We start from the raw sequence: 12,705 nt of genomic DNA, 5'->3' as shown, positions 1-12,705 counted from the left end.
GTGTCTCACTGATACACTGCATGCCTTCAGGTGTCTCACTGATACACTGCATGCCTTCAGGTGTCTCACTGATACACAGCATGCCTTCAGGTGTCTCACTGATACACAGCATGCCTTCAGGTGTCTCACTGATACACTGCATGCCTTCAGGGGCCTCACTGATACACTGCATGCCTTCAGGTGTCTCACTGATACACTGCATGCCTTCAGGTGTCTCACTGATACACAGCATGCCTTCAGGGGCCTCACTGACACACAGCATGCCTTCAGGTGTCTCACTGATACACTGCATGCCTTCAGGTGTCTCACTGATACACTGCATGCCTTCAGGTGTCTCACTGATACACAGCATGCCTTCAGGGGCCTCACTGACACACAGCATGCCTTCAGGTGTCTCACTGATACACTGCATGCCTTCAGGTGTCTCACTGATACACTGCATGCCTTCAGGTGTCTCACTGATACACTGCATGCCTTCAGGTGTCTCACTGATACACTGCATGCCTTCAGGTGTCTCACTGATACACTGCATGCCTTCAGGTGTCTCACTGATACACTGCATGCCTTCAGGTGTCTCACTGATACACTGCATGCCTTCAGGAGTCTCACTGATACACTGCATGCCTTCAGGTGTCTCACTGATACACTGCATGCCTTCAGGTGTCTCATTGATACACTGCATGCCTTCAGGTGTCTCACTGATACACTGCATGCCTTCAGGGGTCTCACTGATACACTGCATGCCTTCAGGTGTCTCACTGATACACTGCATGCCTTCAGGTGTCTCACTGATACACTGCATGCCTTCAGGGGTCTCACTGATACACTGCATGCCTTCAGGTGTCTCACTGATACACTGCATGCCTTCAGGTGTCTCACTGATACACTGCATGCCTTCAGGGGCCTCACTGATACACTGCATGTCTTCAGGTCTGTCTGTCTGTCTGTCTGTCTGTCTGTCTGTCTGTCTGTCTCTCTCTCTCTCTCTCTCTCTCTCTCTCTCTCTCTCTACAAGCATTTCTTTATCACAGTTGTTGCTCAGTCATAAGTCAATATAAAACTGTGAAAGTCAAACAAATCTATACTGCCCTATTCCACAGGATGTTCCACTCTGTATGAAACCTTTACTGTAGGTTACAGTAAACTAGCAGCATTACATCATTTGACCAGTTTATAATTCCACCTTGTCAGTCTGCATTATGCCATTCCCACCTCAGAAGCACACCTTTTGAAGACAGGGGCTTATGTTTTTCTGCTGATTAGTGGTCCGCCTTGACAGACCCCTAATTTACTAACCACACATTTAAAACCCAGAAGAAGAAAAAAATCGGTAGGTTTGAATGTGTATTTAATGCAGTACCGTGTCCCTTTAAAACTTCTGACAAAAAGCCCATATGATCCCTGAGCTCCAATCACCAATTCCTTCTGCAAAAGCAGCCTCTGCATTTTTGTCTGTCTGAATGCTAGGAAGGCGAAAAAAGATTGAGGAGAAGAAGATACTGAAGAAATGTGAAAATCCAACGAACATTTTCATGGCCAACGGAAGTCGATGCATAAGGAGTTATATTGGGACTCCTTTTTGCCTCGAAACCTCGGATCAAAATGGTACAGTAGAGCGCTGCGTTTGTATAATTTTTTTGGTCCCTTCTTGATCTCTTCCACATTTGAGCTACTTAGCTAGGCTGATAACTTACTCTAGTTCTGTCCCACAATGTTTGTTGCTTTATTTGTCATTTATGATACTTCTTGCATTTACTTATTCGTGGTAAAGTTTGCAACTTGCATGGAACTCAAGTTGACATTTGGAGCTGTTACAAGAATGTAATGGCTACGATAGCTACATTGTTGCATAGAAAGAGTTAAATTCTTTAATATCGGGATGTCTCGGCAAGGATCAGATCGTGACGGGTGAATATTTACATACGGGGAGAGAGAGTGAAACTAACGGGCCACTATGGAAAAAAACAGCTGGCTGTGTTATAACACGTTTACTTCATCATTTATATTACATACACTAGCAGCCTACAGTAAACAATACAGCAACACTGTAGCTAAATGCGCTGTCTGTAGGTTATGACATGGTAACATTGTGGTATCTGTAAGTTGCAGGTGATTCTCGTGTCTGAACTTCAATACAAGACATCTGCGTACTGGCTGTCCCTGATAAATTAGCATAAAGCTTAATGTCACAGTCTAGAGACACTGCCCACCCCAAACCCCATCCTTCTCCTCTCGCCACGGTCACAAATATCACAGATTTGCTTAAAATGCAAGATCACTGATTCTGCCAGCCAGGTCACCGTGACACAAGTCAGTATTCGACGTCCTTCCGTGTCTGAGATATGTTGGGAGATGACGTAGAAACCGGACACTAGGGGCAATAGTGAGCGCGCTTACCTTCCAATAGGATTCGGTTTTGCTAGTGTGTTGTGGTTTGGGATTGCAGATGATAAACAAGTTGTTTTGGGGAGTTTTGTTTTAAGCCTATCCCAAACCTTAACAACCTACCTTAACCATTCGGAGCTAATGCCTAACCTTAAGATTTCGGTATTAATGCAGTACTTAACCCTAACGTTAAACATTCAGATTTAATAATTTAACCTTAAACAATTCATAATATGATGTTAGCAACAACTTCGAAAATGTAATGTTTGCAAAACATGGATGAAAGTCTAATTCTAACGCAAGACTGTGAGCACTAGTTGGATTCTGCCAGGCCCTGAAATCCTTTCCTTTCTGAGATCATATAGTCAATATTTCTTACAGTTGTTTTGCAGTAGTTTGTTCGCACAAGTTAATATTTTATATGTTGGAGTAGTATGCTAAAGTTGGTTATCATTGATGTTTTAAATGACTATATTCTAATTTACAGTTGTCCATGACAGCAATGTCCTGGGGGTCAGATGGACATAAGTATGTGTCATAATAATAATAACATAGTAATTAACCTAATTTAAATATTTATATTTCTGATCAAACCATAAGTCACATAAGAGGGAACCCTATGTTGCTTTTATTACACTTGATTTCAGCTGAAGACCCTGAGAGAATGTGATAACAGAGGGAGAGGTGGAGAGGCAGGGAGAGAGGGGGGAGGCAAGGGAGAGCGAGGGGGGGAAAGGGGGGAGAGAGAGGAAAGAGACGCAGGGAGAGCGAGATAAACTGGGAGAGAGAGAAAGAGAGATTAACACAGAGATAGAGAGAGCTGTGCTCGTGCAGACAGACCAGGGTAGATGGACTGCGGGGTCATGTTGGGATGCCTCATTAGAGCAGCATGTGGCTTTGTGTGTAGAGAGGTGGAGGGAGACAGCAGTGGAGTCAGTAATCCCATGGTGCATCACATCTGGATGTAGAGGGAGGCTCTGCTGGATAATATCTGGGTCAGGTCAACGGGGTTAGCCTGCCCGCGCTCCCTTCCTGGTGCCGTTAGCCTGCCCTCCCTCCTTGGTGCCGTTAGCCCTCCCTCCTTGGTGCCGTTAGCCCTCCCTCCTTGGTGTTGTTAGCCCTCCCTCCTTGGTGCCGTTAGCCCTCCCTCCTTGGTGCCGTTAGCCCTCCCTCCTTGGTGCCATTAGCCCTCCCTCCTTGGTGTTGTTAGCCCTCCCTCCTTGGTGCCGTTAGCCCCTCCCTCCTTGGTGCCGTTAGCCCCTCCCTCCTTGGTGCCGTTAGCCCTCCCTCCTTGGTGTTGTTATCCCTTCCTCCTTGGTGTTGTTAGCCCTCCCTCCTTGGTGCCGTTAGCCCTCCATCCTTGGTGCCGTTAGCCCCTCCCTCCTTGGTGCCGTTAGCCCCTCCCTCCTTGGTGCCGTTAGCCCCTCCCTCCTTGGTGCCGTTAGCCCTCCCTCCTTGGTGTTGTTAGCCCCTCCCTCCTTGATGCCGTTAGCCCCTCCCTCCTTGGTGCCGTTAGCCCCTCCCTCCTTGGTGCCGTTAGCCCTCCCTCCTTGGTGTTGTTAGCCCCTCCCTCCTTGGTGCCGTTAGCCCTCCATCCTTGGTGTTGTTAGCCCTCCCTCCTTGGTGCCGTTAACCCTCCCTCCTTGATGCCGTTAGCCCTTCCTCCTTGGTGCCGTTAGCCCTCCCTCCTTGATGCCGTTAGCCCTTCCTCCTTGGTGCCGTTAGCCCTCCCTCCTTGGTGCCGTTAGCCCTCCCTCCTTGATGCCGTTAGCCCTTCCTCCTTGGTGCCGTTAGCCCTCCCTCCTTGGTGCCGTTAGCCCTCCCTCCTTGGTGCCGTTAGCCCTCCCTCCTTGGTGCCGTTAGCCCTCCCTCCTTGGTGCCGTTAGCCCTCCATCCTTGGTGTTGTTAGCCCTCCCTCCTTGGTGCCGTTAGCCCTCCCTCCTTGGTGCCGTTAGCCCTCCATCCTTGGTGTTGTTAGCCCTCCCTCCTTGGTGCCGTTAGCCCTCCATCCTTGGTGTTGTTAGCCCTCCCTCCTTGATGCCGTTAGCCCTCCCTCCTTGGTGCCGTTAGCCCTCCATCCTTGGTGTTGTTAGCCCTCCCTCCTTGGTGCCGTTAGCCCTCCCTCCTTGGTGCCGTTAGCCCTCCCTCCTTGGTGTTGTTAGCCCTCCATCCTTGGTGTTGTTAGCCCTCCCTCCTTGATGCCGTTAGCCCCTCCATCCCTGGTGCCGTTAGCCCTCCCTCCCTGGTGCGTATTTGTTCGCTCTGGAAGTCTGTCATTTTTCTGGTTTGGGCACACATTTTTTGTCTACACCCCTTTGTCAGTGATTGGTCAACAGAAGGGATTCTTCAATAAAGTCTTTGTCAATCAATGGTAGACGACTCGCTTTCATAAAAATGTATTAATTGAGAAATACTGCACTAAACGTCTTAGTTAGACATAAAATTGCGCAACTAAGATTTCTGCAAAAAGTCAAAATTAATGACAGGTTTCTTGAGTTAGCGTAGATTAGCTTAGCTTAGACTATTTTGAGGAAGTATACACTGGCTACAGCGTCTCAAAATGGACAAACGGTACTATTGCCCTCTCAGGTGCTCTTAGCCCTCTCTGGTGCTGTTAGCCTGGTCCTAGCACCGTGTTAGCCTGCCCTTCCTGGTGCCATTAGCCTGTCCTGATGCTGCTAGCCACTAGCCTGGTCCTAGCACTGTGTTAACCTGTCTTCCCTGGTGCCATTAGCCTGTCCTGGTGCTGTTAGCCTGGTCCTAGCACTGTGTTAACCTGCCCTCCCTGGTGTCATTAGCCTGTCTTTGTGCTGTTAGCCTGGTGCCATTAGCCTGTCCTGGTGCTGTTAGCCTGGTCCTAGCACTGTGTTAACCTGTCCTCCCTGGTGCCATTAGCCTGTCCTTGTTCTGTTAGCCTGGTCCTAGCACTGTGTTAACCTGCCCTTCCTGGTGCCATTAGCCTGTCCTGGTACTGTAAGCCTGGTCCTAGCACTGTGTTAACCTGCCCTCCCTGGTATCATTAGCCATTAGCTGATAAATCCACTATAATTGAGAATTTCAATAAGCATTTTTTTTTACGGCTGGCCATGCTTTCCACCTGGCTATTCCTACCCCGGTCAACAGCACTGCACCCCCCACAGCAACTCGCCCAAGCCTTCCCCATTTCTCCTTCTCCCAAATCCAGTCAGCTGATGTTCTGAAAGAGCTGCAAAATCTGGACCCATACAAATCAGCCGGGCTAGACAATCTGGACCCCTTCTTTCTAAAATTACCTGCCGAAATTGTTGCCACCCCTATTACTAGCCTGTTCAACCTCTCTTTCGTGTCGTCTCAGATTCCCAAAGATTGGAAAGCAGCTGCGGTCATCCCCCTCTTCAAAGGGGGGGACACTCTTGACCCAAACTGCTACAGACCTATATCTATCCTACCCTGCCTTTCTAAGGTCTTCGAAAGCCAAGTAAACAAACAGATTACCGACCATTTCGAATCTCACCATACCTTCTCTGCTATGCAATCTGGTTTCAGAGCTGGTCATGAGTGCACCTCAGCTACGCTCAAGGTCCTAAACGATATCTTAACCGCCATCGATAAGAAACATTACTGTGCAGCCGTATTCATTGATCTGGCCAAGGCTTTCGACTCTGTCAATCACAACATCCTCATCGGCAGACTCGACAGCCTTGGTTTCTCAAATGACTGCCTCGCCTGGTTCACCAACTACTTCTCTGATAGAGTTCAGTGTGTCAAATCGGAGGGTCTGCTGTCCGGACCTCTGGGTGTGCCACAGGGTTCAATTCTTGCCGGTGAGTCTCTGATCCACCTCTACGCAGACGACACCATTCTGTATACTTCTGGCCCTTCTTTGGACACTGTGTTAACAACCCTCCAGGCAAGCTTCAATGCCTGCTTCAATGCCATACAACTCTCCTTCCGTGGCCTCCAATTGCTCTTAAATACAAGTAAAACTAAATGCATGCTCTTCAACCGATCGCTGCCTGCACCTGCCCGCCTGTCCAACATCACTACTCTGGACGGCTCTGACTTAGAATACGTGGACAACTACAAATACCTAGGTGTCTTGTTAGACTGTAAACTCTCCTTCCAGATCCACATCAAACATCTCCAATCCAAAGTTAAATCTAGAATTGGCTTCCTATTTCGCAACAAAGCATCCTTCACTCATGCTGCCAAACACACCCTTGTAAAACTGACCATCATACCAATCCTAGACTTCGGCGATGTCATTTACAAAATAGCCTCCAATACCCTACTCAACAAATTGGATGCAGTCTATCACAGTGCAATCCATTTTGTCACCAAAACCCCATATACTACCCACCATTGAGACCTGTACGCTCTCGTTGGCTGGCCCTCGCTTCATACTCGTCGCCAAACCCACTGGCTCCATGTCATCTACAAGTCCCTGCTAGGTAAAGTCCCCCCTTATCTCAGCTCGCTGGTCACCATAGCATCACTCACCTGTAGCACGTGCTCCAGCAGGTATATCTCTCTGGTCACCCACAAAACCAATTCTTTCTTTGGCCGCCTCTCCTTCCAGTTCTCTGCTGCCAATGACTGGAACAAACTACAAAAATCTCTGAAACTGGAAACACTTATCTCCCTCACTAGCTTTAAGCACCAACTGTCAGAGCAGCTCACAGATTACTGCACCTGTACATAGCCCACCTATAATTTAGCCCAAACAACTACCTCTTTCCCAACTGTATTTATTTATTTATTTAATTTATTTATTTTCCTCCTTTGCACCCCATTTATTTTTATTTCTACTTTGCACATTCTTCCACTGCAAATCTACCATTCCAGTGTTTTACTTGCTATATTGTATTTACTTTGCCACCATGGCCTTTTTTTGCCTTTACCTCCCTTATCTCACCTCATTTGCTCACATCGTATATAGTCTTGTTTCTACTGTATTATTGACTGTATGTTTGTTTTACTCCATGTGTAACTCTGTGTCGTTGTATGTGTCGAACTGCTTTGCTTTATCTTGGCCAGGTCGCAATTGTAAATGAGAACTTGTTCTCAACTTGCCTACCTGGTTAAATAAAGGTGAAATAAAATAAATAAATTAATATTAGCCTGGTGCTGTTAGCCTGGTCCTAGCACTGTGTTAGCCTCCTCTCCCTGGTGCCAGGAAACAGATATTTTCTCCCAGCTCTGTTCTGTTGGGGAAACAGCTCTGTTCTGTTAGGGAAACAGCTCTGTTCTGTTGGGGAAACAGCTCTGTTCTGCCTGCTCTGTTCTGTTGGGGAAACAGCTCTGTTCTGTTGGGGAAACAGCTCTGTTCTGTTGGGGAAACAGCTCTGTTCTGCCTGCTCTGTTCTGTTGGTCAAACAGCTCTGTTTTGTTGGGAACCAGCTCTGGTCTGTTGGTCAAACGGCTCTGTTCTGTTGGTCAAACAGCTCTGTTCTGCCTGCTCTGTTCTGTTGGAGAAACAGCTCTGTTCTGTTGGGGAAACAGCTCTGCTCTTTTGGGGAAACAGCTTTGTTCTGTTGGGGAAACAGCTATGTTCTGCCTGCTCTGTTCTGTTGGGGAAACAGCTCTGTTCTGTTGGGGAAACAGCTCTGTTATGTTGGGGAAACAGCTCTGTTCTGCCTGCTCTGTTCTGTTGGGGAAACAGCTCTGTTCTGTTGTGGAAACAGCTCTGTTCTGTTGGGGAAACAGCTCTGTTCTGCCTGCTCTGTTCTGTTGGGGAAACAGCTCTGTTCTGTTGGGGAAACAGCTCTGTTATGTTGGGGAAACAGCTCTGTTCTGCCTGCTCTGTTCTGTTGGAGAAACAGCTCTGCTCTTTTGGGGAAACAGCTCTGTTCTGCCTGCTCTGCTCTTTTGGGGGAAACAGCTCTGTTCTGCCTGCTCTGCTCTTTTGGGGAAACAGCTCTGTTCTGTTGGGGAAACAGCTCTGTTCTGTTCGGGAAACAGCTCTGTTCTGCCTGCTCTGTTCTGTTGGAGAAACAGCTCTGTTCTGTTGGGGAAACAGCTCTGTTCTGCCTCTTCTGTTCTGTTGGGGAAACAGCTCTGTTCTGTTGGTCAAACAGCTCTGTTATGTTGGGGAAACAGCTCTGTTCTGCCTGCTCTGTTCTGTTGGTCAAACAGCTCTGTTTTGTTGGGAACTAGCTCTGTTCTGTTGGTCAAACAGCTCTGTTCTGTTGGTCAAACAGCTCTGTTCTGTTGGGGAAACAGCTCTGTTCTGTTGGGGAAACAGCTCTGTTCTGTTGGGGAAACAGCTCTGTTCTGCCTGCTTTGTTCTGTTGGAGAAACAACTCTGTTCTGTTGGGGAAACAGCTCTGTTCTGTTGGGGAAACAGCGCTGTTCTGCCTGCTCTGTTCTGTTGGAGAAACAGCTGTGTTCTGTTGGGGAAACAGCTCTGTTCTGTTGGGGAAACAGCTCTGTTCAGTTGGGGAAACGGCTCTGTTCTGTTGGTCAAACAGCTCTGTTCTGTTGGGGAAACAGCTCTGTTCTGTTGGGGAAACAGCTCTGTTCTATTGGGGAAACAGCTCTGTTCTGCCTGCTCTGCTCTTTTGGGGAAACAGCTCTGTTCTGCCTGCTCTGCTCTTTTGGGGAAACAGCTCTGTTCTGCCTGCTCTGGTCTTTTGGGGAAACAGCTCTGTTCTGTTGCGGAAACAGCTCTGTTCTGTTGGGGAAACAGCTCTGTTCTGCCTGCTCTGTTCTGTTGGAGAAACAGCTCTGTTCTGTTGGGGAAACAGCACTTTTCTGCCTGCTCTGTTCTGTTGGGGAAACAGCTCTGTTCTGTTGGGGAAACAGCTCTGTTCTGTTGGGGAAACAGCTATGTTCTGCCTGCTCTGTTCTGTTGGGGAAACAGCTCTGTTCTGTTGGGGAAACAGCTCTGTTATGTTGGGGAAACAGCTCTGTTCTGCCTGCTCTGTTCTGTTGGGGAAACAGCTCTGTTCTGTTGTGGAAACAGCTCTGTTCTGTTGGGGAAACAGCTCTGTTCTGCCTGCTCTGTTCTGTTGGGGAAACAGCTCTGTTATGTTGGGGAAACAGCTCTGTTCTGCCTGCTCTGTTCTGTTGGAGAAACAGCTCTGCTCTTTTGGGGAAACAGCTCTGTTCTGCCTGCTCTGCTCTTTTGGGGGAAACAGCTCTGTTCTGTTCGGGAAACAGCTCTGTTCTGCCTGCTCTGTTCTGTTGGAGAAACAGCTCTGTTCTGTTGGGGAAACAGCTCTGTTCTGCCTCTTCTGTTCTGTTGGGGAAACAGCTCTGTTCTGTTGGTCAAACAGCTCTGTTATGTTGGGGAAACAGCTCTGTTCTGCCTGCTCTGTTCTGTTGGGGAAACAGCTCTGTTCTGCCTGCTCTGTTCTGTTGGTCAAACAGCTCTGTTTTGTTGGGAACTAGCTCTGTTCTGTTGGTCAAACAGCTCTGTTCTGTTGGTCAAACAGCTCTGTTCTGTTGGGGAAACAGCTCTGTTCTGTTGGGGAAACAGCTCTGTTCTGTTGGGAAACAGCTCTGTTCTGTTGGGGAAACAGCTCTGTTCTGCCTGCTTTGTTCTGTTGGAGAAAGAACTCTGTTCTGTTGGGGAAACAGCTCTGTTCTGTTGGGGAAACAGCGCTGTTCTGTTGGGGAAACAGCTCTGTTCTGCCTGCTCTGTTCTGTTGGAGAAACAGCTGTGTTCTGTTGGGGAAACAGCTCTGTTCTGTTGGGGAAACAGCTCTGTTCAGTTGGGGAAACGGCTCTGTTCTGTTGGTCAAACAGCTCTGTTCTGTTGGGGAAACAGCTCTGTTCTGTTGGGGAAACAGCTCTGTTCTATTGGGGAAACAGCTCTGTTCTGCCTGCTCTGCTCTTTTGGGGAAACAGCTCTGTTCTGCCTGCTCTGCTCTTTTGGGGAAACAGCTCTGTTCTGCCTGCTCTGGTCTTTTGGGGAAACAGCTCTGTTCTGTTGGGGAAACAGCTCTGTTCTGTTGGGGAAACAGCTCTGTTCTGCCTGCTCTGTTCTGTTGGAGAAACAGCTCTGTTCTGTTGGGGAAACAGCACTTTTCTGCCTGCTCTGTTCTGTTGGGGAAACAGCTCTGTTCTGTTGGGGAAACAGCTCTGTTCTGTTGGGGAAACAGCTCTGTTCTGCCTGCTCTGTTCTGTTGGAGAAACAGCTCTGTTCTGTTGGGGAAACAGCTCTGTTCTGTTGGGGAAACAGCTCTGTTCTGCCTGCTCTGTTCTGTTGGAGAAACAGCTCTGTTCTGTTGGGGAAACAGCTCTGTTCTGTTGGGGAAACAGCTCTGTTCTGTTGGGGAAACAGCTCTGTTCTGTTGGGGAAACAGCTCTGTTCTGCCTGCTCTGTTCTGTTGGAGAAACAGCTCTGTTTTGTTGGGGAAACAGCTCTGTTCTGATGTTTAGATTTGTTTTTTCACTTTTCTTTTTACATGCAGAGAGTAAACTGCTAAGTGGTGTGGATATATAGGGTTAGAGGATAGGGATAGATAGAGGGGAATGGGTTCATTCAACTTGCTGATGTGACACAGAATGTTTCTTTAATCTGTTGGTAAACACTGATGTGCTCTAGATAATTTACTCAAATTACATTGCTATTTTAGAAGAGGGATTAACTAGATTAGTTACATTGCTGTTTTAGAAGAGGGATTATAAACTGGGGAAACAGCTCTGAATGCTGATTGGCTGACAGCCATGGTATATCAGTATACCACCGGTATGACAAAAGGTATTTTTACTGCTCTAATTATGTTGGTAACCAGTTTATAACGGCAATAAGGCAGCTCGGGGTTTGTGATATATGGCCAATATACCACGGGCTTTGCCCATGTTTCAGAATAGGGATTAACTCATTTAGTTTACATTGCTGTTTCAGAATAGAGATTAACTCATTTAGTTTACATTTCTGTTTCAGAATAGAGATTAACTCATTTAGTTTACATTGCTGTTTCAGAAAAGGGATTAACTCATTTAGTTTACATTGCTGTTTCAGAAAAGGGATTAACTCATTTAGTTTACATTGCTGTTTCAGAATAGGGATTAACTCATTTAGTTTACATTGCTGTTTCAGAATAGAGATGAACTCATTTAGTTTACATTGCTGTTTCAGAATAGGGATTAACTCATTTAGTTTACATTGCTGTTTCAGAAAAGGGATTAACTCATTTAGTTTACATTGCTGTTTCAGAATAGGGATTAACTCATTTAGTTACATCAGAAAGGGGGGAGTTTGTTTTAATAATGTCACAATTCATCTTCACTGTAAAAACCCCACCAGACTAATTTGTAACTTTGCCTTCATGTTCTTCAAGTTTGTAAACATTTTAAACATGACAACAGTTGATAGAATAATTAAAACAGCATTATCTAGATTTTTTGATGACCCCACAAAATTCACATAGACATATTGTTATAGATCTGTCATTCTCATTGAAAGCCAGTCTAATAATCTGTAGATCTATTCTATGTGTTATAGGTCTTTTGCCTTTGTTTTTTGTACACCAGTTTCAAACAGCTGAAACTGAGTTATGGAAAAGTTAGTTATGGAAAATATATTTCACAGTAATTTAGATGGTACAATGATTCTCTACAATATACTTGCTTTGTTTTGTCACATAAACTGAATTTAAGCAAACTATTAGAATTTTTGCAACCAGAAATTGGCAGAGTGATTTCTGCATTGTGCATCTTTTAAATATGTTTTCCTTATTTTTACAAAAGTACTTTTTCACAGAATAGACATTGCTACTACATATTTTAAATACTTACCCTCTCTCTCTCAATTTAATTCAATGGGTTTTATTGGCATGGGAAACATACAGTATGTTTACATTGCCAAAGCAAATGGAATAGACAATTGCTCTCTCTCTCTCTCTCTCTCTCTCTCTCTCTCTCTCTCACGCTCTCCCATCCTTCTCTTCTACCTACCATCAAAGGGTGCTGAGAATTTTACATAACAACCTATTCAGGGCATTCCTTCATGCCAACCTCTCTCTTTCTCTCTCTCTCTCTCTCTCTCTCTCAAAATTCAGTAGACTTTATTGACTTGGCAAGTTAAATTACTTAAATTGTCACATTAGTAAATCCAAGATGGTGTAGCAGTCAGGCGTCTTTTGTCTTCGTCTTGTCGTGTATATCTTTACATATCTTTTTTCTTCGCATATATTTTTCTTAACCCCAACTTCAACATACACTCCTGCAACCCGCCTCACCCAATGTGGTATGGATCTGTTATTTTCTTTACTTTAGAACCGAAACCCCCAACAGAAGCTAGCCAGCTAACTAGCTATTAGCTAGTAGTCAGCTAGCTACCGCTAGTGGTCATCAGCTAACCTTTAGCCCGGACAACTCATGCCAGTCTGC

At 46.2% G+C, this 12,705-nt stretch overlaps 1 protein-coding gene across 1 annotated transcript in view; it reads left to right on the top strand.

The window, feature by feature from the left end:
- The first annotated feature begins 1,439 nt into the window (after positions 1–1,439).
- The window catches only part of zbtb47b (zinc finger and BTB domain containing 47b), a 147,226-nt gene continuing 135,960 nt past the window's right edge, over positions 1,440–12,705 (top strand). The window contains 1 exon segment of the mRNA XM_031836471.1: positions 1,440–1,605. Coding sequence (XP_031692331.1) covers positions 1,603–1,605 — 3 coding nt within the window. The 5' untranslated portion in view covers positions 1,440–1,602.

Source organism: Oncorhynchus kisutch, linkage group LG11, assembly GCF_002021735.2.
Source record: "Oncorhynchus kisutch isolate 150728-3 linkage group LG11, Okis_V2, whole genome shotgun sequence".
Classification (NCBI taxonomy): Eukaryota; Metazoa; Chordata; class Actinopteri; order Salmoniformes; family Salmonidae; genus Oncorhynchus; species Oncorhynchus kisutch.
This window is presented reverse-complemented; position numbering and strand designations above follow the sequence as displayed.